This window comes from Rattus norvegicus, chromosome 7 (assembly GCF_021556685.1).
Source record: "Rattus norvegicus strain SHRSP/BbbUtx chromosome 7, alternate assembly SHRSP_T2T, whole genome shotgun sequence".
Classification (NCBI taxonomy): Eukaryota; Metazoa; Chordata; class Mammalia; order Rodentia; family Muridae; genus Rattus; species Rattus norvegicus.
In genome coordinates this window covers 85416712-85443218 of record NC_141540.1, presented here as the reverse complement: position 1 = coordinate 85443218, position 26507 = coordinate 85416712, and the positions used below count along the sequence as shown (strand labels likewise).

General features: G+C 38.9%; 1 protein-coding gene across 2 annotated transcripts in view; it reads right to left on the bottom strand.

Moving 5' to 3' along the window:
- Positions 1-366: 366 nt before the first annotated feature.
- Pkhd1l1 (PKHD1 like 1) overlaps positions 367-26507 on the bottom strand; it is a 175994-nt gene continuing 149853 nt past the window's right edge. Inside the window, exons 69-78 of one of the 2 annotated variants that reach the window (XM_087557314.1) lie at positions 18730-18962; positions 18371-18538; positions 15676-15833; positions 14100-14235; positions 10904-11245; positions 8641-8792; positions 6039-6185; positions 5596-5749; positions 3772-4014; positions 367-575 (exon numbers count right to left, since the gene is read on the bottom strand). In XM_087557314.1, coding sequence (XP_087413440.1) covers positions 565-575; positions 3772-4014; positions 5596-5749; positions 6039-6185; positions 8641-8792; positions 10904-11245; positions 14100-14235; positions 15676-15833; positions 18371-18538; positions 18730-18962 — 1744 coding nt within the window. In that variant the 3' untranslated portion in view covers positions 367-564. 2 annotated transcript variants of the gene reach the window in all.

The following is a 26507-nucleotide window of genomic DNA, read 5'->3' as shown; positions in this document are numbered from 1 at the left end:
CAGGAATTCAGATGAAGATCTAGAACAGTCTTCCACCAAGACTTCTGTTAAGTTCAGTGACTTACCCTGTTGGAAACCAGAACTTCCTGATGTACACAGAACAGCAGAAAAGGTTATTATTTTGATTGCTTTTTGTTTGTTCCTTTTGTTTATGAGACAGTCTCATTGGATAGCCCAGTGTATCTTGGAGTCAACTGTGATATTCTGCCTCTGACTCCTCAACACTAGGATTAAAGGCTTTAGCGTCAGTTAAGAAGCCTGGTTGTCCCAACTCCTTAAAGGAGTCTCTGCTTTGATGGGCCCTGGAGCTGGAGTATCTGCTGCCAAATCTGAGACTCCTGTAATTTTTAATGAAAGTATAAGGAATCGACAAAAAAACGTTTTTTATTTTGTAGAAACCTGAACTTTTTGACTAAATGTAATGTTTATATGTCAAATATTACAAAAATACTTTAGCAATATTTCCTTGAAAATTGTGTAGGCTTTTTCTTGTTGTGCAGCCAAGTAGTGGATGCATGAGCATCGATCCAGTTTTGCTTTCAGCCCGTTCTTCAGGAAGGCACTTCAGTTGCTTTCTGGAAAAAAAAATGACAATCAGAAATTTTTTTTTAAAAAGAAGTAATGACATATGGTGTATGTTAAAATACGTGTCATTAAATTTTAACCTTTAAAATATTTTATGCGTTGGCTAACAAGGTAAAAGTAACATATACAAAAGTAACATATTCAATCATTTCAAAATTTACAAATTTTTCATTAAAATCAATAATATATTCTTGGTGGAAATGCATATGGAGCTGTGATACATATACAGTTTCTTATGGTCTTTGTAGGTGTTGGCAATATTATTTTAGGAGAATGTGATGATTCTCTTAAAAGTAAAGTATTCAATCACAATCACAATAAAAAGTCATAAAAAAACTAATGTTTCAGTAAATTATGGGAACTGAATTTCTATGTGAATTATGTTTATTTAATAGCAAAGTGGAAGCCATTGATACAATTTAAAAAACAGTCAAGGAAAAGACTCAATAACTATATAAACTAATGATTTGAAAAGAAAATATTTTTAATTAGCAAAATATCAAAAATTGTGAGGGACAGTTCAGAATGACTTTGAAAGATAATTCAAAATCAAGCCACTTAATTACCAATCACAAAATGCACTTAAGCAATGCTCTTATAAATTGTATTTGTTTTACTATTAAAAATTTTTGAAAAAAAAATCTGTCCTTGTATTAAAAGTCTATTGATACAACATCAGACATAAAGCTGACTTGGGCAACTTTCCTGTTGTTTATCTAGACACACCTATGGTCCCTCAGCTTCAAGCCCCATTTTCTTCTCCCTTTCTTGGAATATGTACTCAGCTGTGAGAAGACAATAGTGCTCTCTCAATAGCAGGTAATCCAGTCAGTGATTCTCCCCATGCCCCAGCAGTTGATTTCAGCCTTTCCTTGCTGTTGTTGCTCCTAGAAGCAGCTTCACAGTAACTGCTCATCCTGGCTTCCTTTACACCTGGTTTAAAAATCCAGTCTTGAAAGTTTTATTTAGTTTATTCAGTAGTCTAAATTATGCCCACCTCAGTTTTTCTTCATTTATATTAGTGTTCCTTATGTGATGCTTCCTCTTCATCTGCTCCCATCAGAAGTTTTATCTTTTACATTAAACTGATTAATATCTGCCAACCCTTTAAGCTCCTGACTAATTAATATTACCATTCTAAGTCAGAGCTGAGGGCTTACTCTTCAAAGAAGAGTTAATATCAATTCAAATGCATTTTCCCATACTACATAAAGTATCCCCTCTTCTAGCTGCTTACAGTTTAATGAAAAATATATTTTGAATGTAAACTCAGTGCAAGCACATGACAACCTCTGGTAATTATATGAATGAATAAATCAAGGAATTGGGAAAAATGCTACACAGAATGGGGAAGGAGAAAGGAAGTTGACTGGAGGAAGCAGATTTTGAGCCAAACCTAGAGAATGCTGAAAGAGGTAGGAAGACTTGAAATAGTATTTGTAGTTGAATGAATTTGTTTCTGCATTTCTTATTTCAGGTACTGAGGTTGAACTCGAGGCCTTACACATGCTAAAAAGGCTGGCACTTAGCTATATAATCGTCAGCCTTGGACTTAAGAATAATATGAAGCCAGTCTTTAAAAGTATATCTGAATCTTTGGTCTTGATTGCATTTTGTATGTAGTGAGGCATGGCACTCATTATTTAACAGGTTTTATCTACCAACAAAATAAGCCAGTTCAGGCTGAGTTGTGAGTGAAAAGGTAGATCTATTTCCTAGCAACTCTCAGGTGGATTCAATGACTTCACCGGAGGTCATGCGAAGAGGCCAGGCAGACAAGGAGACAGAGTCGTGTAGGCACTGAGAGAGAAATCCAGAGAGAAAGAGAGAGATGAAAATGTCTGGATTATTTAGGAACGTGTCTCTGAGGGAGAGGGAGACCAGCCTTTGGGTTGGAAAGTTTAGAGTAGAAGGTTGGGTATGTGATCTGTGCACTGTCACAGGAAGGGAAGCTGGGAGAACCTGGGGACCAGGTCTGCTTTGAGATGTTAAATAGGCATCTCAGCTGCTTGTTCTGGGTCTGCAGCCCAAGACCATTATCACCATATGCTAGAGGGTAAAAGTGAACAAGATCATGAGAAAAGGTTTTAGAAACAAATACAGTGAATGAAGAGAGGAGAATACAGCAAGGAAACTTGAAACACAAAAACACAAACAGATCTGATGAAGGTGGCGAACAACTCATGATGGATGTAGGGTTCAAGGGAAAAAGATGAAGTCTAAATATGAACCAGAGGGGTGAGGGAAGCATGCTACCATTAACTGAGAAGAGGTGGGCATGGGGAAGTGAGAAAGTAGGGAATACGAGGACTCAGTGCTGAATACATTTAGTTGAAAATAGACCTTTTCCTACACCCACATCTCTCTTTGTCCTAATTTTCCTTCTAATTTTATCTACAATAAATTGTAGATATTTTATGCAGCACTCCCAGGCTTCACACGCTACACATGAGTGACATTCAACACCATTTAGAATCACTCTAGATCAGAAAGACTTCCCTTTCTTTTAATCTCTTCCAAATCACAATCTGTCTACCTGTCACATCTGACTCTAGCATCATTTTCAGCAAGTCATACCTTTATGTTACTCAAGCCAAGCCAATTAGAGCCCCACAGCCACAGTTACTGATTCACAGATAAGTATGTGTCTCAGTCCAGCTCAGTGAGGGCTGCAGGCTCTGTTGAGGAGGGTGTCTGTGTATTGCATTGGCTGCTGGATTGTGTAGCATAAATACAGGGGTGTCAGGACCTTTGCCACAAAGATTAGGAAGAAGAACCAGTCACAGTGAAGTTACCACTAAGTAGAACAGAGCCAAGAGTGGGAGAAAGATCGCCTGAGTCCTTGACTCCTCTGTGGCAGAAACTAGACCACTTCTGGATTTCTTAGTTAACTAGTTAGTTGCATAAGCCATTTCAAGCTTCCTCAGCCCTTTGCAACATTTGAAGAGTTCTGAGATTACCTGCATCTTTCTACCCCACATTCTTGTATTCCAACACATAATGGCACTATCATTTTCATAGAATTATCATCTTGTCTGCCATTGAACTTGTACTTTCCTTAGCACCTCCAATGATGCCAGACCAACTGCTGTCCAAAGAGCTTTTGCTTAGGAAACACTTGCTCTTTGTTCCCTGTGAACCTGGAGACATAAAGTTACATGTGAAATGAACTGCAACTGCACTTACCTATGGTTGTCTTCAAAATGAAAACTGTAGCCATAAATACTTCTAAGAGCAATAGTCTTCCTACAAGACACCCTATAACGATAGCCAGTGTCTGGACAGGTGTCCCCACAGAGGACGCTTTGCTGTGACCACTGCTGCTGCTGCTGCCACTGCCACCAGGGACAGTCTGTGCTGACAGGCTGAAGGGTCTAGATTCCACACGAACACTATTATCCAGGACAAACTCAATTTTATAATTTTTTCCTGTGGGTGAAAAACATTGTAGTGGTTGACTTCTCTGTTCTCAATCAGTTGACACTTAGTTTTTATTGGCTTCAAAATTGTGACTAATTTCTAATAAAGTATTTTTGTAAATAGAGTCAAGTGGTATAGTTTGAGTACAAAGAGGAATTAAGAAGTCCTCAGAAGTTAAGTCTGCCTCTAACCACAGGCCTGGGATGCCTAGCCAGGATGTGCAAAAAACTACTAGAGCAAACAGAGCCAAGAATAAGTAAGAGAAGTTGTCCTCCATGGCGTTTGTGCCAAATTCCTGAGCTTTTGCCTAGATTTTGTGATGCGTTATTATCTGGTCATGTAAGAAATAAAAACACCCAAAAAACCTTTTCCTCCTCTCTGTTGCCTTTGGTAGTGGTGTTTATTGTAGCAACAGGAAACAACAACTGGTTTATGGAACTCAAAGTAATATGTATACATATTTTCTCCTTTTTCCTTATCTTGTAGAAAGTCTAGAGCCAACTTCCAGTTCAATTCTTAGTTCTTGCATAATTTATTAAAGTACCACAATTACACTTTTTCTTAAATGAAAAGGGCACATATTAATTTTTGTTATTAAATATAACACATTTAGTGAGAAAATATGGAGCAATAACAGACAAGAGAATATAAATCGTGATGTCTTTTTTATATATGATCTCAAATTATGTTTAAATTTCATAGCATCTGCTTCCACAAGCAGCCGGATCAAGCCTCTCTGGCTAGATTTCAGTCTGCAAGCATAGCAGAGTTTCATTAATAGTGTCAAGGGCTGGCTATCTCCTATGGACATTGAGTTGGGCCAGTCATTGGTTCATTGGTTGGCCATTCCCTCAATCTCTGCTCCATCTTTATCCTTGCACATTTTGAGCCACAGGGGTCAAGGACACCAAAAGAAGCCCTAATGGAACCAACTAACTTAGACCCATGAGGGCCCACAGTGATGGAAGCTTGGTCTTAATGTGAGTTTCCTAACAGTTGGAGGTGGAGCTGTCTTTGACTTGGACTCTGTTGCCTGCCTTTGGCTAGGGTCCCTTGTATGGTTTCAATGAAGAGAATTTGTTTAGTCCTGATTCAACTTAATGTGTCAAATCAGTTTGGTACCAGGATAGAGGGGATGGTATTCTCTGAGGAGAAGGAGAGGGGGGAATGGAGAAAGAGGCCTTGGAGGGTGGGACTGGGAGGAGAAGAGGGAGGAATGCTATGATTGGAATATAAAGGGAATAAATAAACAAATTAATGGGAAAAAAAAGAAAGACCAACATTTAATGCACCTATATTTGCCAATTAATATTTATAAAAATGGAATTATAAGAGTTTTAGTAACAAAACTAAACAACAGACTTGTCTTTGGTAAAATAAACAAACAAATAAATTTCTCCTACCACTATTTTAATTTATTTTCATATATTAAATGTATTTTATAAGGGAAACTATATTCAGAAAAGGCAAACTATAGCATTCTGAGTTTTACAATTCATTGACTAAAGAATTTAATTATTATGTCTACTCAAAGAAAATGCCTATCTCTTCACTGTAGAGATATATGAGGATCTAAAATGGTTCATTTACCTGTTCTGTGAGGAGTGAGGTCTGTATAGTTGGCCCAACAGGTGATAAATGGAATTGTTGTATTTCCACTAAGGCCACCAACTTGGTTATTATTGGAGTCTTTTAGGATAGCCTTCAAAGTAAGTGACGTAATTCCAACTGATACACAGTTGCCCTCAAGAAAAAATAACGGTGGAGAATTATAACAAAGATTCTGTCCTAGCTCTTCAAAAAAGATAAAACTACTTGTAAATGTCTATTACAAATTTAAACTACACAAGGCCCTAACCTCAGAGAAAGAGGTCTTGAATATGAACAGGAAAGCACATCCATTTTAAAGAAACATCTGGGAAACGGTAAATAGAAGAGGCTATCCACAGGCATTAGTTCAACATTCGTATTCAAGCTGCCAGATTGAATTGCCAAAGCCCTTCCACTCAAGGAGAATGAGAGCTACAACTCACCTCAGGATCCACTGCCTTTACTGAGGGCTGCTGAGAAAATGGCTGTCCTGGTTGTGTTGCCACTGGCTGAGCAACCACTGAGAGTGAAGACACAAGGGCCAGGTAATGAACAGGAAATGCAGACCTTTCAACTGGCTGGGCAGTCACCTAGCACGGACAGAGGAAGGAAGGGGTCTTTCCAGGACCAACTGCACTTCACAGCAAACTCAGCAGGCTAAGTGCAGTATACACGTTATTTAAAACAGTAGATTCAACATGTAACGTTACCATTACTGCAGAATTTCCTTCAGATCAAAGTTGCCACATCGTTAAAAATAATTCAATGCAAAATCCATGTGAAAACTAAATTTTAGAAGGCAAGAGATCAATGGCCACCCCCACTGTGAGTGTGTGTGTGTGTGTGTGTGTGTGTGTGTGTGTGTGTGCGCGCGCGCGCGCGCGTACTGTTTTGAAGCCTGGTCAGCAAGCCATAATATCCTTCCTGTCCTCTCACCTACTCCAGATCTAGGTTACAGGCATGCATGACCACACCCAGCTTTTTTTTTTTTTTTTTTTTTTTTTTTGGTTCTTTTTTTCGGAGCTGGGGACTGAACCCAGGGCCTTGCGCTTCCTAGGCAAGCGCTCTACCACTGAGCTAAATCCCCAACCCATGCCCACACCCAGCTTTAACTGTAGATGACAGGGAACCAAATTTAGGTCTTCATGTGTATTCATTAGTTTTATGTCAACTTGATACAAGCTAGAGTCATTTGGGAAGAGGGATTTTCAGTTGGGAAAATGCCACCATACTGTGGGCCCATAAGAATGTCTGTTAAGAATCTTCTTGATTAGTGATTGACACGGGAGGACCCCACCCACTGTGGAGAGTAGCCTTGAACTGTATAAGGAAGCATGCTGAGAATGCCTGGAAGAGCAAGCTAGTAAACACCATTCCTCTGTAGCTTCTGTTTCAGTTCCTGTCTCCAGGTTTCTACCTAGAGTTCCTGACCTAACTCCCCTTCATGACAGCTACAACTGTATGCTGAAATAACATATTCTCCTACCCTCAAGGTTTTTTTGGTCGTGGTGTTTTATCACAGCGATAAAACCCCTAACTAAGAAACATGCTTGCACTGAAAGAACTCTGTCTCATTGAGCCATATCCAAGCTCTCAATTGTTTTATTTCTTAAACTACCTTATCACCATTTTAGTTATCCCATAGAAATTTCTGTTGTGAAATACAAAGAGGATTTTAATTCTTAAAAGACCAAACAAACAAAAAACCCCAAACACCATTTAAAATGAGATAAAATAGCATAACAGGGGTGAGTTGCACATGTGTGGTTCCCTGACCTCCATTGTCTGGCTCTGGGCTCATCCTGCCATTTTTGAGGAGCCTGTGAGACCCCCAAAAGTATCCTGCTTCCCCAGGGAGGCCTGTGGAGGACCCAGGCACAACCAGTTTGTAACCCTCTCCCACCAATGCTTTGACAGTTGGTTTGCACTGGGGTACAGCCAGCAAAGGTAAGTTGTGTGCTGCCAGCATTCTCTGATCCACTGCTCTCCCTGATTTCCCAAGGAATCCTGCTGGCATCAGGATCAGCCAGCCAACACCAGGGAAACCTAGATGGCTAGAGGACATCATAAGAATACAGTCAACACAAGCCAGGGCAATATGGTGCCACTGGAGCCTAGCCATCCTGCTAGAACAAGCCCAGGATATCCTAACACAGATAACCTTAAATCCAATCTTACAATGATGATAGAGGCTTTTAAAGGGGAAATGAATAAGCCCCTTAAAGAAATACAGGATTATACAAACTGGTGAAAGAAGTAAATACGACTGTCCAAGAACTGAAAATGGAAAAAGAAGCAATTCTTAAAAAGAAAAAAAAAAAAACCACAAACTGAGACAATCCTGGAGATGGAAAACCTAGGAAAAGAACTACAGACACAAGCATCATCACCAGAATATAAGAGATGGAAGAGAACATCTCAGGTGTAGAAAATACGCTAGGAGAAATCAATACATCAGTCAAAGAAACTGGAAAATCTAAAAAGTTCATGACCCAAAACATCCAGGAAATTTGGGACACTGAAAAAGGCAAAACCTAATATAATAGGAATAGAAGAAGGAGAAGAGTTCCAGTCCAGAGGCCCAGAAAACATCCTCAACAAAACTGCAGAAGGAAAATTCCCTAACCAAAAAAAAAAAAAAAAAAAAAAAAGCCTATAAACATTACAAAAAGTTTACAAAACACCAAAAGACTGAGATTGAACCAGATAAGAAAAGAAAATCCTTCTACCACATAATAATCAAAGCACTAAATGTGCAGAGCAAAGAAATAGTATTAAAAGCTTCAAGGGAAATATGCCAACTGGCATAAAAAGGCAGACCTATTGGAATTATACCTGAGTTCTCAACAGAGAATCTAAAAGCCAGAGGGGTTTGGGCAGATGTCTTGCAGACTTTAATAGACTACAGATGTCAACCCAGACTACAATACCCAGCAATACCTTTCAATCACCATAGATGGAGAAAACAAGATATTCCAGGATAAAACCAAATTTGAACAGTATCTTTCCATTAAAAGAGATAAAATATCTCTTGTGTGTTCTTACCTTAATCCAGCCAGAATCAGTTGGTTGGGGGATGGGACTTGTAATCGACATGGAAGAAATATTGAATCCAAGGATAGTACTAATTTTTCCTAAGATGACAGCTTGTCCAAGACAGCCAGTGATTTCCTGGAGCTCAGACAATTGCATTTGACCTGTGGAGAAGAAGGCATTAGGTCATTTGGATTAAAAGAACATAGAATTATGAGAACATGGGAAAGTTTTAACTTCAATATTGTCTGTGTTCTTCATCACATAGACAACTAAGACTTTAATACCCCAAAATAATAAGATAGTGATATTAATAAACTGGGGAGAAATAAAGGACTCAAGAGAATGTTCTAAGAGAGAATTTAAGGTAGGAACAAACAAGGTAGGCACACACGCACGCACGCACACACACACTGACTGACTGAAAGTACGTGATTCTCTATGTCTTTTGGTTTATACTTCCCTATGTCACTCTTTTTTGAAGAGAAGTATCATCAGCCTTTTCTGTCACTACATGCTACCTTTTCAGGATAGCATATTTTTAGAACTCCACCCCAGCATTAGCGTTAATAACTTGCTAAGGTTGTCAGGTTCCTAACAACCCCATTACCTTCTTGGGACATCTGGCAATTTCGAAGGTTGCTTTTCAGACTGCGTGCACTTTCTATTCTCTCTTCCTTTCATGGTAGGCCTGGAGTTTCCTCTTAGACCCACTGCACCCCTGACATATTGCTACTTTATGAACTGGTACCTCCATATTCCTTTTGACAGAGTCTGGTGCTTTTTCTTGATTTATCCTCCACTTTTCTACAATATCATATTTAATCATTTCAACTCTCTAAAATTTTCAACTCTCCTGGTCCTTACTGTCAAGATCCTAACCAAAATTAGTGGTTATGAAAATAGACTCCAAACTGGCCTGCCTCTTTCTACATCATTCTACACATTGCAGTCAGTGTGGATTTTTAGAAACCTCTGTGGCCATGATGTTTTTAAGATACCGCAACTTAAAAAAAAAAAAAGCCAACACCTTCCACATCCTCAGCCATGCCTTCCAGAAGAAATCACTGAGTTTCTTCCATTAAGGATAAACTAGAAAGCTTAGCGTGTTCAGCAACGTTGGCCAATGAGCCTGCATAACACATTGGAACCCACACTCAGAATTCTCAGGTCAGTTTGAAAGCTTGCTTATTTGACTTAAACTCTGGGATAAAAGCTGGGTCTTACAGATTCCTCTCTGCCCCCTATCTCTTTCCAGACATCTTCTCCAAGAAGGTATCCTATTGGGAGTGCTACCATGGTCTATGGTAGACATACCAAGGTGCATCGTCCATGTCCTCTGTCCCTTTATGCTTACTGGTTCTCAGCACCATGGCAGGTGCAACCTCTGTTGGACTGCTAGTGGGTTTCTCCATTTCTGCTGTCTGCCATCTCAACACTGAAGGCCTTGACACAAAAGCGTCTTATTCTTGACTGGAGGACTCTGCCCATGCTTATGCTATCTCTTTGCAATGTGCCTGACACTGGGTAAGTAGTATTTAACTATGTGTGCATCCTGGATACCCTGACATCATGTGAAAGCTGTTCAACTATGTGGGCATCTTTCTTTCTGCTTCTCTGAACCTTTCTGTGATCCATCCATTCCAGGACATGTTGAAGGGCTTTCATTGAGACATATGACTCTACCTTAGTCTGTGCTTTGAAAAGACATGAGCCTGCTTTTCCTTATGTCCCTATGTTCCGTGATCTCAGACCTATATCTTCTATTTATCAGAGTTTCTCTGGTATTGCTACAAGAGGGTGAATAATCTATCTCTGTACAATGGGCCTACTGCAATTCCTAGATTAAATCCGCAGGTAAATGGAACTCAGAAAGTCACGCTGAGACTGTAGCCCTGACTGAACTATGCTGAAAGAAGCTGAAGAAGGGAAGTCACCCATGACTCTAGGCAGATAACATTGTAGAAGTCATTGCAGCAGCATAAGCCTGTGTTTAAGCAGCAGAGTTCCATTGACAGCTCTCTCTTTTAATTGACTATTTTAACCTATTTCCACCCTTTATCAATAAACTATGAGGTCACTTCCTATTAAGTCAAGTCCTTCTGCAAGTTATTATTACAGAAGTAGGGAAGTAAAATGGTTTCTAGGCCCTTAAGGGTCCAGATATAGGGCTAGTAGGCTTTCCTGAGTCCTAGATAACCAGACCATGGTCGGTTTATTTGTGACTTTAGACTTAATAATGACATTTCTTTATCCCAAAGTCTGATACCCATACCTGTGGTAGAATTGCTTAAGAACCAAGTAGGAGCAGCCCCAATCTCAAATTCCATTATGCGTCCTGTGGATCTCTTCCTTCGCAGACTTGCTCCTATTATTCTGCTGACACGGATTTTGTCACTCGGTATTTTTAGGAACAAGGCAAGATTTCTAACCAGATTGTTTGAGCTGAAAAACTCATCAGCTGTCATAGCTGGCAGTTGGAAAGATACATAGATGACAGTAGCAGTGTGGACCTCTACAGGTGTAGTTCCTTTCAACAAAAGGTACAGCATCTGGTAGGTTCTATCAAAGTAGTTTTCACCAGGGACAGTGGAACCCAAGTTAGGAAGAAATTGTTCTACAAAGGAAGAAGAGCCAAAATAACACATTTAAATATATTTCTATTAGTATAAAGGCTACGCAGTGGTTAATATTTGTTCGAACTTCAGAAAGCTCAATTTTATAACTTTCATAACAAAGCATACATATTAAAAACAAAACACTTATAAAACTAACTTGCAAAGTTATAGTCTTTTAAATAATGCCACCATAGCCTTTTATTTCTAAAAAATAGCTATAGTCACAATATAAATGAGAAAGCAAATTAATTGTAAGTCTAGGAACTTATTCTGTACTCATAGAATACTATTTATACATTCTAAGTTTTAAAGCCGTTAGTGAAGGAATATGATAATTTAAAAGTATAAATTTAATAGCGTCTAATTTATGCAGTGCTAGATGCCAATTCTTTAAAGAGCATTTATAATTTAATATTTCTATTTTTACTGAGGACAGAGGCATGTAATAAAAATGAAGGATCCATTAAAACATCTCAGAGGAATCTTAAGCCAATGAAATGGGATTACATGCTAGCTTGTAAAATCTATGATTTATCAGACAAATTCTACTTGGAAATTGGATTTTTGTGAAACTGAGAGCATTATATATTTCCGTGTGCGTGTGTGTGCGTGTGTGTGTGTGTGTGTGTGTGTGTGTGTGTGTGTGCGCGTGCGTGTGTGACAATATCAACATAATTAAGAAGTAACAAATCTCCAATTTAAAGCCCCAAAGGTTGACATGTATCATAGTGGTAGAATAAATCATACAGCACCTGAGTGTACTTCACTGTGTGAATCTAAAGAGTGCATTTGTGTTGCAAAGTGGACGTGATTTCATTCTCCTGTTAATGATGCCGTGCCATCCGTCTCAGTTACCTTTTTCATATTATTGCAACAGTGAAGGACATAGAGATTAAGATAACAGAGCATTTCAGGTAAGCTTCAAATGTAGAGAGGCTTGTGACTCAAGGACATTTTGCATTCAATGTGCTAAATCTTTAAAGAGTTCATGCTAAAACAATGGTTAACTTGCAATTGTCATTTCTGGCTGGAGAAGTGATGGTTTGTGAGGCCCTTTCTGATACCACATATTCACAGCCTTGTTAATCTTTGAAAAAGCATCTGTGCTATTGTTTTCTAGCCTTTGGTCTCCTATATTAAATTCTGCTGATTGTAATAGTTTTTATTTTCCTCACTTGGAATGATTCTGCTTCCTAACACATATGTTGCTTTAAAAGAGTTAACTCTGCATGAACACTGAGCAGAAAGTAGATGCCATCATTTGTATTTAGAAGGTTAGGTTATAAAGAGGCAATGCACGATAATTATCGAGGGCACTCGTTCAAGAACTAGGCAATAGTTTCAAGTCCTTGCTTGTCTGTTCTGGCTTTGAGACTGCTATGAACTGAATTACATCCTCCCGAGACTCCTGTGTTGGAGCCTTAATTCTCTGTTTGAAGGTATTTGCAAGTGGAGCTCTTTGGAGGAAATTATGCTTATGTAAGAGTGAGAGTGAAGACTTCATTATGGAATTAGAGCCTTTAAGGGAAAGAGGCCAAAGAACTGGCTCTCTCACAGAGTGAAAACACAGCAAGAAACCTCTGCAGTTCAGGAAAACATTCTCGTCAGAATCTGATTATTGACTAGAATTGTGAGAAAAAAACTCCAGCATGGTACCTCATGTCTTTAATCCCAGTACTTGGGAGACAGAGGCTGGCAGATCTCTGAGTTCAACAACAATCTAATCTACAGAGCAAATTCCCAGACAGCCAGAGCTACACAGAGAAACCCTGTCTCAAAACAAAACAGCAACAACAAAACAAATGAAAGAAAGAAAAAGGAAAAAAATAAATAAATAGTGCTGTTTAGTAAAAGAAAAATAATGTGGGCAGTTTAAGTTCATGGGATTCGTTACAGGGGTCTGAGGAGACTAAAGCAGAAGCCTGGGCAAGTGGCATCATCTCCCCACATTACCCAAACGCTTGTTACTTCTGATAAGTAACAGTGATTTCCATGTATAGCACCAGAGCCCGGTATCAGACATGTGAGAATGTCTGGAAATTCTGGCTATTTTATTAGTAGTTAAAAAAAGACATTTTAAGAAATGGCGAAGAATATTGACCACATACTCAATCCTTCCAGGTCTAGCTTCTATTTTGCCATTAAAGTTTCTGCAGTGGCGGGCCAAGCTCACAGAGCACAGAGATAAATGATCTAAGTTCACTCATGGAGCACAGTATTGGCTGTCAACAATATTAGAATGTTGTTGAGTAAAATACCCTAATCCTAACCTAATCCTAATCCCTAACCCTATTCCTAACCCTAATCCAACTCATTTTGTTCATTAAACGGACAGGGATAATTCTTGACTTATAAATACCACTATGTAGATAAATGTGACCTTTTAATTTATTACATTTAAATCAAGTCCATTATGTCATATTTAACTAATAATGTTGATATTGTTCTAGTTTTCTTGATAATACTTCTGATATCTAGAATCAATTCAGACATTGACTTCTAGAGAGCAGAAATAAAGCAAGAGGAATGTAAAATTTCCAAGCAAATCTCTTTTGAGAACAAGAACAGTTAAGCTCCATACACATAGAAGGAAAACGTTGTCAGGTAGTAATAAACACGTTCATTACAGAATCTCTTATCCTCACAGACAGGGGGGTAAAGAGTTCCACGAGCAGTGACCTTTCAAAGCACTTCATAAATGACCACAGCTTAGTTTATGTTGAATGGGGATAAAAACATACTTCCTTCTTTAGTCACCAGTTTCTAAGGAAATACAGTCATAAAGAAGTATTGGAAAGAATGTTTACAAGTAACCAAGATATAAATACCCTGCACACTGTCCTGAAGAAATACCTGTGTTCAGATGCCTTTCAAGTTCACAGTGTTTCTTTTGGTCATTCCATACTGTATTTTTAGGACAGACCAAGGAATTGTTCACATAGACATCCAAACGTTGAAGTGTGGAAAAAAATATTCCTACTAGAACCACCTGTTAAAAACAAACATTTGTATGTTTTTATTAGAGCAGTATAACAGAATATTTAGAACTTAGTTACTAAAAATTGTGTTCCAGCTATGTACACCTTTTATAAGATATTGAAACCAGTATTTGTGAACTTATGGCAAATATTGGACAAAGATTAAAAATATGTTTGCATCTAACCATTCGTGTAGACAAAATAAATTAGCCACTAAGTGTTTAGTCCCTGTATAAGGGTGTAAAATAAGAAAAATTATTAGAGGAATCACACACTAAACTGAAGAAAGGCTTCTTTTCAAATATAATAAATTACAAAAGAGAATTTTCAATCAAAATGAAATGTGCAGTGTTGAAAACTATCTCACAAAACATTGGTAGGAAGACCCATAAAAGTTAGTTAAACATGGGAGATTCCCATAGGGTCCTGTAGGTCATTGTGAAGGCTCTGATTCACACAGATGACTGTGGAGATAATGAAAGGCAGAGGAAAGACCTGATCTGGTCATTGCTAGAGGACACTCGTAGCATTTCCTCTGGCTGATGAGAGCAGACCAGTGGAGGGCAAGAGTAGACACAGGAAGAAGGGCTGATAGGCAATTGTTTTCACTTAGGGCAGTGATAACTTTGTTTCACTTAAGGTAGTAAGAGGCCCTCTGATGCTGGATGTTTGAAAATATCATCTGGATTTACAGTTAGATTGTATCAGGAATGTGGCAGAGTGAGAGGGTAAAAAAATAATGCCCAAGTTAAAGAATGGAAGTGTTATCACCAGGGAAGAAAAGAAGGGAGGAAGGAAGGAAGGAAGGAAGGAAGGAAGGAAGGAAGGAAGGAAGGAAGGAAATCTATTGTTCCTTTGATACCTCCTTGACCTGGCCAGAGGTTGTCCTGTACCTGATATTCTAGGACTTTGAAGTCTTTAACATGTAGAAACAAAAGTCTGAATTATGGGACTTCTCTTAAGCACTATGCCTATTTCCACTGACACTCTGAATAAATTTAATGCTCCCAGCTGGGTTCCACTTAGAGCAAAGATTTGACATCAAGGATATTGAAAATAATGCACTGAGAACACTGAAATCAACTCCAAAGGCATATTTCTGGCATGTATGTGCATCATAGCAACATGTGAGAATAAGAAAAGCAAATCTATAACTTTAAGTCATCACTTTTTAGTATAAAAATTCAGGCTGGGTAGCTAGTCTTGCTGTCATAGATATCATTGTCAATCTTCATATATGGAGTACAGGAATCAGTATGTATTGGGAGGAAGCATTGGGTACATTCATGCTCTTTCATTCAGAGAAAATCTGTCCAGACTAATATACTAATGAATTTTTTTAATGAGCTGGAAGGATGACAACATTAGAGAAGGCTGGAAAGTGAGATAACTGCTAGTGGTATGAAACTTATTAGGAAAACCTTTAAGGCATTATTTCTATCTAGGTTCACCTTATTAAATTCAACATTAAGCAACATCAGCCGAAGATTCTGAGGACTGGTCCCGGTGAAGTAAACCTCATATGTTTTGTTCAGAGCCACTATGCCATGGAACAGAGACAGTCTTCTTTGGCATGTATACCCTGCACACCAGCCATGGTCCTGGGGGCCTAAAAACATGCAAAATTAAAGTTCATGTTCCTACTTAAAAATGCTGTCTTCCCCCACAAAATATGAAGACTCGTTATATTAAAAGTAAATTGCGAGGGTTCAGATACAAGCTGAGCATTTAAACTTAATATTTATCTGCCGTCTACCCAGACATCTAAGCTGGTTCTCAAACTTTGGCTAAAAAGGAAGGCAGCGAATCAACTTGCTCCTGTTATCCTTACTTTCGAACTTATTGGGGTTAAAGGGAAAACAATATGTTAGCTAGGATTGGTATCATAGATTCACTAGTACAATATTTTCGAGACTTACCAGTTTTCTGAGGTTGTTTCTAGGAAATCTGCTAGGACACATTTAGTATGATGTATCTTACCAACAAAGAACAGACATTTGTATTCCTGAAGAAGACCCATCAATTGTTTTTGGACATTGTTCATTTGTTTATCGGTCAACCTATAAATTCCACAACACATTTGATTTGGAGCTATGGAGATTGAACCTAAGGACTCTTGTGTGCTGGACACGAATCCTCCCTCTGAACTGTTTTCTTAACCCTTAACATAGGTTTTATTTTGAGGCAGAATTTCATTAAATTGTCCAGTTTAGTCTTGTACTCACTCTGTAACCAGATACTCAGAAGCCTTCAGCATAGGGGCCAGCTAACAGGTTTCTCTGAATCAAGTCTGTATTTTTTTTTCTTATAGTAATAGTACGGTACATTTTTGTTAGACAATTGTTTAGGCACTACTGAAGAGCTAATATAACTAAAGAACTAAAATCATCGGAGCACACTCTACCATCAAACAGATGCACTAAAAAGCTAAGACATAGCAGATGGCTTTCTAGTCAAGTCTAGACATTTTCAAAATGAGTTCAGCATAGCTTTCACAGCAAATTTCTCTATTTTATTTCAATAAAAAACATGGGATATGACTGACAAAAATCTCCTGATGTATTTCTTTATTATGTTTGCTGAATTGTCTGGCTCACTTAGAAACCTTATTAATATTTATAGGTGCATTTCAATCAAATTTCAAATCAATATCAACTTCTAAATATCCAGAAAAATATAACATCATCCCTTAGCACACAAAATATAAATCCTACTTTAAATAGATCTTCTTTGTAGGTTTTGCAAACATGCAGACATGTCTGTGTATTAAATAAAAAATATTGTAAAATCAAAGAGCCATACATTAAAACAAAATAAAATTTACCGTTAAGATTTTAAAGAAAATTTAAGTGATAATTCAATAATTTTATTGTGAGTAATTTTCCCAAAGCCTACATGATTTTATAACACATTCATGATTTTTCACAAGTATCATCTACTCAACACTTTTAAAAATTAATCAACACTGTTAAATTTAAACTCATTTATAAGAAAAATAACATGGCCCTGTGGGAAGGAGAAAACTTTTATTTCCTTTCAGAAGAGGTAAATGTAAAGATTAATATAATGAAATCTCTCCACCCCCAAATCAGAGCAATTTGAAAACTCCTCTTCTACTCCATCATTATTCACCAACTTCTCTGTAATTATTCCCATAACCTCTGCATTGCAAATGAAAAGGCCAAATTGGACATGGATTGCTAGCGCCAGAAACTAAGTGGGTAGAGCGAGAAAATCGTGGAACATTCAAATCTCTCTAATTTAGTGCCTTTGGGTGCTTTCACAGGTTTTGTAAGAGAAAGGCCACTTTGTTGACTTCTGCACTATTTTTGACAACCATGTTACTTCACATACAAGGCAGGGAAATCTGTGTGGCCCAGGTTCTGTGCCTTTTCAGCACTAAGCTTGAGGAGAGACTAAGATTTGAGGCTCAGCACTGTTCAGGGGTGTACAATGAATCCCTGTCCTGTACTTTCGATACCTTTTAGAAATTAATCTTATTAATTAAAAAATTCATGGTCTCCAAAGTCTATCTGCATCTCTATGCAAACCATTTCTTCGCATTTGCATTCCAGTTATCTAGGGCCAGCATGGGAGAAGCCTAGACACAGGATCTCCACAAATTATTCTCAAAAGTCAAAGTCATAAGCTATATGTTTATATAAATAATCATTATTAGCAGCAAAGTATTTCCAAAGATCCATAGAATAATGCTGAGAGGCCCACATCACCCTTCTTACATATTCTGAATAACATTCCATCGAGCTTTCTTTTAATTTATGTAAGGCAAAATATATTTTTGAAGATGTTTAGGACAATCTTTTATTTTTCAAAATAGTTATGTGTCCTTATCAACAAAAGTGTGACAATCATTACAGGAACAGCGTTCTTCCTCCTTTTCCTTCGCTTTGTCTCTTTCCTTTTAGTCTTGTTCTCTTCTTCCATCAAATACTCAATATGAGATAAATGTCTTGGCTTTCCTGGATGAAGAACTGCTAAACAGTCAAATCTCACCATTGCACATCGATAATTCTTAAATATGGAAGGCAGCATTTGCTAGATTTGTAGGTAAATAATTCTTTGCATAGCTTTATTCATTGAATAAATGTTTTGACTAGCTCAGGCCTATTTACACTGTACACTTACCATTAATGAGATCAACATAACCATTGCTCATGATAGCCACCGGGGAAAGTCTTCGTGTCTCTGTGTCAGAGTCCAGGCTTTCTATTACCATCATTGCATATTCCATTCCCAAACACTGATAGCTCTGCCACTCTGGGATGTACTTACAGGTTGCATCTCTAAGAATCCCTAGAAATACACATAGTAATACTTTAGAAATGCTGGGAAATCTCCGCAAAATTTCTTTCCATTGTCCTTATCTTGTATATAAGATCAGTTAACGAGACCTACAAGTTGTTAGTTCATTACTCACTTCTTGGGGAAAAATGAATTTTGATTCATAAACTTGAGGTTTAAGAATGAAATGCGACCCAACATACCTTTATGAGGTGCTTTCTCAGTGACAGGAATTCTACTTCCGTTCAAGAATGTGAGCATTGCTTTGGGAATTCTGTAGTCTCCGATTCCAAGTTGACTGTTTCCATCCCACTCATACTCTGCTTGGGGGATCACTGACCCAGAATTCCCCAGAAAGGAACCATCTAGGTCTTTCAGAAAAGATTTTCTCTTGGCATCACAAACCATGTCCACACAATCAGATGGGTTCACTTTACTGGGAAGAAAAGGCACAATGACTGGCTGAGGTCACTGATTAAGTCTTATTTTTGAAAGAATTTCTAGTAGAATGAAGTAGCCTATGCAATTAGTATTGCAATGAAGAGTGAGTCTTTCATGGTGTTTATTTGCTTCATTATTATGGATCTATTAACATTTCAAAATGACAAGTTCTACAGGTGGGATATATACTTAGAACTCGATGCTGTTATTCCATATTTTGTATAATCATACAATTGATTTTTGAGTATTGTTCACAATACTTTAACATTTCTCTACACAGCAGATGGATGTCTACTCCTGTTGTAACAGGATGGAAATCTCTAGGTTGGCCAGGTAGTCTGTCAATTTTCTTACAGATGATAAACTACTACTTACTATAAAATAATATGAATATTTAAAATAGTTGCCTATTTCACCTTTCTACCTGCTATCTTAGAGTCTAGGCTGCTAAATAGTCTTATAGATTCTTATCTATGTACACACAGATAAACTTGGATTGTGATCCCTCTGCTATATACAGGTAACCATTCTTTAGGTAATTATATTGTAATGACTCACATAGTTCAACCTAAAATTATATATTGGTTTTATTTTTAATTACTTGCAGTGTTAATTGATGGTGCTCGGATATAATAAAAAATGCTGCTAAATATACAATGTATCACACATTCAGATCATACACTGTTTATTTAGAGCTGCTATGATATATACATATCTGAGTTCTAGCAAGAATATAGTAAAGCTTGGGTCTGCTATGTGAAACCTAGTATAGCTCTGACTTTCGTGTGTGTGTGTGTGTGTGTGTGTGTGTGTGTGTGTGTGTGTGTGTGTAGTGTGATGGGACGAATATCATCAATTGTCTCTATAATACACACGTTTGGTGGTATTTCAATAAATATTTGAATACTTCATATGTTCTTTATATTCAAGTATGTGTAGTATGGTTTGTAAAACAAAGTGATCAGAAACCCTCAAACTGTGTGCTCTCTCTTCCCTCAGGTCCCAAGAGCCTAAAAAGGTAGATTTTGTGTGTGTGTGTGTGTGTGTGTGTGTGTGTGTGTGTGTGTGTGTGTGTATGTGCGTGTGTACATAAGTTATGGAAGGATACCTTCCAATACATAGGGAGAGAAGGAACATAGAACATGCCTGATGCTTTCAGATGAGCTTCATTCTGATTTTATGAAAAGAAAACAACCACAAGGGAGAAGGGAATGGGGAAGGGTAAGAGGGGAACAAGATCTGATATTGAGTTGGGGAAAAGGATTGAAGCCCTGAGGTACAGTGGAAAGAATGGAAGCAGGTGACCTCAGGAGGAAGGAGGTTGGGAGGACCCTCCAGAATGTACCAGAGACCTGGGAGGTGAGAGACTCTCAGAACTCATAGAGGGCGACCCTAGATGAAATTTCCTACATTGGGAAGAGGGAACTTATTGAACCCACCTTCAGCAGAAAGATAAGGCATCAAGTGAGGGATGGAGTTGCCATCCCACAGTCAAAACTCTGACCCATAATTGTTGCTGTCTGAAAGAAATGTAGCGATGGAAATGGAGAAGAGCCTGAGGAAAAGAAGGCCCATTATCAGGTCCAAAGGGGAATTCAGCTCAAGGGTAGGACCCAAAACCTGACACCATTACTGAGGCTATGAATTGATCACAAAAAGGGGTCTATCGTGACTGCCCTCTGAAAGACCCAACAAGCAGCTGAAAGAGTCAGATGCAGATATGTGCTCCCAACCAATGAACAGAAGCTGCTGACTCCTCTGGTTGAATTAGTGAAAAGCTAGAGGAAGCTGAGGAGGAGGGGGGAGACCCTGTAAGAGAACCAGCAATCTCAATTAATCTGGACCCCCGAGATCTCTCAGATACTGGACCACCAACCCGGCAGCATACACCAGCTGATATGAGGCTCCCAACACATCTACAGCAGAGTTCAGTCAGAGAAGATGGACCTAACCCTTAAGAGACTGGAGGTCCCAGGGAGTTTAGAGGTCTGGTAGAGTGAGGGGGTGGGGACATCCAGGGGTGGGGTGGGGAGCAGGGAGGAGGTATGGGATGTGGAACTGTCTGGTGGTAGACTGGGAGGGGAATAAAATCTGGAGTGTAAAAATTAATTAATAAATTAATTAAAAAAAACTTGGAAAGTGAATTGCATGGCAGAGATGTTGCTATCTCAAGATGATTCTCCAGAATCAGTCAATTATTTTCCCTTTATTGTAAGAGTGGTAATAACAATTTGTATTGCAGGGATTTCTATAATTACAATTGTGAAAGAGGAGGCGCACGTCCGTTATTAACCAATACTTAGAGCTTTTGAAGTCTGAGTGCACTGTTCGGCAAGGAAGAACTGGAGAAGATCAATGATATCCACTAGAAAAAAAGCTAAAAGAAATGGTAACTGAAATCACAGTCCAATCTTCTTGACCAAGACATTAAAATTATATATGAAATTTTAAGACTTCAATCCCCACTAAATAAGCAGATGTAAATTGTTTAATGGGAAGTGACTCTGCTGAATAAAACTAGAAAATTACAATAATGTTAAATAAGCAAACATTGGGCTGTTATCAACATTGAATGATATGAAGTTGAGCTACATATGGAACCCTATTTCTCTGGGAGGATGCCTATGCAGCTAGAGAGCATTGCTCTTTTATAAGCTGGCCAAGTACTTCTGATGGAAAATTTATTTTCTTAAATGTTGTCTTACACTTCGATTCATATTCTATATGTCATAAAACTCTATCGGGAATTGACTAGATTATTCTATAACCTCAAATCTATGCAATCATTTTCTGGAAATGTCTTGATACTAACTGATCAGAAAAGGTCTCAGGTCCAAATTTCTTTGCTATTAGAATAACAAATGTACAGCTTCCAAGCACCTTTTTGGAGTGACCATGATAGGATATTTAGAAAATAACAAGTAACAAAACTTAACAGAAAGAAATGATACAGTAACCCTTGGTCCTGCCTAGGTTGGACCCCAAGCATAAGGGAATGTCTGGGGGGGGGAGTTGGATGGGGAGGGAAACACCTTTATAGAAGAAGAGGACAGGGAGGGGATAGGGGCTTATGGACAGGAAACCGGGAAAGGAAATAACATTTGAAATGTAGGGTTTTTTTTTTTTTCTTCCAGAGCTGAGGACCGAACCCAGGGCCTTGTGCTTGCTAGGCAAGCACTCTACCACTGAGCTAAATCCCCAACCCCTACATTTGAAATGTAAATAAAGAAATATCCAATAAAAACAAAGAAAAGAAAAAAAAAGAAATCTCTTATACCTTTATGATGACTGGTAGAAAAACATTCATATAGAAAGTAGAAACCTGCATCCCGAACTTTGTCTTTAGTAAATACATTACTGATGATGCATGAAAAAAATAATGTGAGAATGCATGCAGTAAAGCTCAGTTTTTTCTTTTTCTTCTCTTTTTTTTTCTTTTTTTTTTATTAACTTGAGTATTTCTTATATACATTTCAAGTGTTATTCCCTTTCCTGGTTTCCGGACAAAAATCCCCCTCCCCCCTCCCCTTCCTTATGGGTGTCCCCCTCCCAACCCTCCCCCCATTGCCGCCCTCCCCCCATAGTCTAGTTCACTGGCGGTTCAGTCTTAGCAGGACCCAGGGCTACCCTTCCACTGGTGATCTTACTAGAATATTCATTGCTACCTATGGGGTCAGAGTCCAGGGTCAGTCCATGTATAGTCTTTAGGTAGTGGCTTAGTCCCTGGAAGCTCTGGTTGCTTGACACTGTTGTACTTTTGGGGTCTCGAGCACCTTCAAGCTCTTCCAGTTCTTTCTCTGATTCCTTCAACGGGGGACCTATTCTCAGTTCAGTGGTTTGCTGCTGGCATTCGCCTCTGTATTTGCTGTATTCTGGCTGTGTCTCTCAGGAGCGATCTACATCCGGCTCCTGTTGGTCTGCACTTCTTTGCTTCATCCATCTTGTCTAATTGGGTGGCTGTATATGTATGGGCCACCTGTGGGGCAGGCTCTGAATGGGTGTTCCTTCAGTCTCTGTTTTAATCTTTGCCTCTCCCTTCCCTGCCAAGGGTATTCTTTTTCCTCATTTAAAGAAGGAGTGAAGCATTCACATTTTGATCATCCGTCTTGAGTTTCGTTTGTTCTAGGGATCTAGGGTAATTCAAGCATTTGGGCTAATAGCCACTTATCAATGAATGCATACCATGTATGTCTTTCTGTGATTGGGTTAGCTCACTCAGGATGATATTTTCCAGTTCCAACCATTTGCCTACGAATTTCATAAACTTGTTGTTTTTGATAGCTGAGTAATATTCCATTGTGTAGATGTACCACATTTTCTGTATCCATTCCTCTGTTGAAGGGCATCTGGGTTCTTTCCAGTTTCTGGCTATTATAAATAAGGCTGCGATGAACATAGTGGAGCACGTGTCTCTTTTGTATGTTGAGGAATCTTTTGGGTATATGCCCAAGAGAGGTATAGCTGGATCCTCAGGCAGTTCAATGTCCAATTTTCTGAGGAACCTCCAGACTGATTTCCAGAATGGTTTTACCAGTCTGCAATCCCACCAACAATGGAGGAGTGTTCCTCTTTCTCCACATCCTCACCAGCATCTGCTGTCACCTGAGTTTTTGATCTTAGTCATTCTCACTGGTGTGAGGTGAAATTTCAGGGTTGTTTTGATTTGCATTTCCCTTATGACTAAAGATGTTGAACATTTCTTTTTTTTTTTTTATTAACTTGAGTATTTCTTATATACATTTCAAGTGTTATTCCCTTTCCCGGTTTCCGGGCAAACATCCCCCTCCCCCCTCCCCTTCCTTATGGGTGTCCCCCTCCCAACCCTCCCCCCATTGCCGCCCTCCCCCCATAGTCTAGTTCACTGGGGGTTCAGTCTTAGCAGGACCCAGGGCTTCCCCTTCCACTGGTGCTCTTACTAGGATATTCATTGCTACCTATGGGGTCAGAGTCCAGGGTCAGTCCATGTATAGTATTTAGGTAGTGGCTTAGTCCCTGGAAGCTCTGGTTGCTTGACATTGTTGTACTTTTGGGGTCTCGAGCCCCTTCAAGCTCTTTCAGTTCTTTCTCTGATTCCTTCAACGGGGGACCTATTCTCAGTTCAGTGGTTTGCTGCTGGCATTCGCCTCTGTATTTGCTGTATTCTGGCTGTGTCTCTCAGGAGCGATCTACATCCGGCTCCTGTCGGTCTGCACTTCTTTGCTTCATCCATCTTGTCTAATTGGGTGGCTGTATATGTATGGGCCACCTGTGGGGCAGGCTCTGAATGGGTGTTCCTTCAGTCTCTGTTTTAATCTTTGCCTCTCCCTTCCCAGCCAAGGGTATTCTTTTTCCTCATTTAAAGAAGGAGTGAAGCATTCACATTTTGATCATCCGTCTTGAGTTTCGTTTGTTCTAGGGATCTAGGGTAATTCAAGCATTTGGGCTAACAGCCACTTATCAATGAATGCATACCATGTATGTCTTTCTGTGATTCGGTTAGCTCATTCAGGATGATATTTTCCAGTTCCAACCATTTGCCTACGAATTTCATAAACTCGTTGTTTTTGATAGCTGAGTAATATTCCATTGTGTAGATGTACCACATTTTCTGTATCCATTCCTCTGTTGAAGGGCATCTGGGTTCTTTCCAGTTTCTGGCTATTATAAATAAGGCTGCGATGAACATAGTGCAGCATGTGTCTCTTTTATATGTTGAGGCATCTTTTGGGTATATGCCCAAGAGAGGTATAGCTGGATCCTCAGGCAGTTCGATGTCCAATTTTCTGAGGAACCTCCAGACTGATTTCCAGAATGGTTTTACCAGTCTGCAATCCCACCAACAATGGAGGCGTGTTCCTCTTTCTCCACATCCTCGCCAGCATCTGCTGTCACCTGAGTTTTTGATCTTAGCCATTCTCACTGGTGTGAGGTGAAATCTCAGGGTTGTTTTGATTTGCATTTCCCTTATGACTAAAGATGTTGAACATTTCTTTAGGTGTTTCTCAGCCATTCGGCATTCCTCAGCTGTGAATTCTTTGTCTAGCTCTGAACCCCATTTTTTAATAGGGTTATTTGTTTCCCTGCGGTCTAACTTCGTGAGTTCTTTGTATATTTTGGATATAAGGCCTCTATCTGTTGTAGGATTGGTAAAGATCTTTTCCCAATCTGTTGGTTGCCGTTTTGTCCTAACCACAGTGTCCTTTGCCTTACAGAAGCTTTGCAGCTTTATGAGATCCCATTTGTTGATTCTTGATCTTAGAGCGTAAGCCATTGGTGTTTTGTTCAGGAAATTTTTTCCAGTGCCCATGTGTTCCAGATGCTTCCCTAGTTTTTCTTCTATTAGTTTGAGTGTGTCTGGTTTGATGTGGAGGTCCTTGATCCACTTGGACTTAAGCTTTGTACAGGGTGATAAGCATGGATCGATCTGCATTCTTCTACATGTTGCCCTCCAGTTGAACCAGCACCATTTGCTGAAAATGCTATCTTTTTTCCATTGGATGGTTTTGGCTCCTTTGTCAAAAATCAAGTGACCATAGGTGTGTGGGTTCATTTCTGAGTCTTCAATTCTATTCTATTGGTCTATCTGTCTGTCTCTGTACCAATACCATGCAGTTTTTATCACTATTGCTCTGTAATACTGCTTGAGTTCAGGGATAGTGATTCCCCCTGAAGTCCTTTTATTGTTGAGGATAGCTTTAGCTATCCTGGGTGTTTTGTTATTCCAGATGAATTTGCAAATTGTTCTGTCTAACTCTTTGAAGAATTGGATTAGTATTTTGATGGGGATTGCATTGAATCTGTAGATTGCTTTTGGTAAAATGGCCATTTTTACTATATTAATCCTGCCAATCCATGAGCATGGGAGATCTTTCCATCTTCTGAGGTCTTCTTCAATTTCTTTCCTCAGTGTCTTGAAGTTCTTATTGTACAGATCTTTTACTTGCCTGGTTAAAGTCACACCGAGGTACTTTATATTATTTGGATCTATTATGAAGGGTGTCGTTTCCCTAATTTCTTTCTCGGCTTGTTTCTCTTTTGTATAGAGGAAGGCAACTGATTTATTTGAGTTAATTTTATACCCAGCCACTTTGCTGAAGTTGTTTATCAGCTTTAGTAGTTCTCTGGTGGAACTTTTGGGATCACTTAAATATACTATCATGTCGTCTGCAAATAGTGATATTTTGACCTCTTCTTTTCCGATCTGTATCCCCTTGATCTCCTTTTGTTGTCTGATTGCTCTGGCTAGAAATTCAAGAACTATATTGAATAAGTAGGGAGAGAGTGGGCAGCCTTGTCTAGTCCCTGATTTTAGTGGGATTGCTTCAAGTTTCTCTCCATTTAGTTTAATGTTAGCAACTGGTTTGCTGTATATGGCTTTTACTATGTTTAGGTATGGGCCTTGAATTCCTATTCTTTCCAGGACTTTTATCATGAAGGGGTGTTGAATTTTGTCAAATGCTTTCTCAGCATCTAATGAAATGATCATGTGGTTCTGTTCTTTCAGTTTGTTTATATGATGGATCACGTTGATGGTTTTCCGTATATTAAACCATCCCTGCAT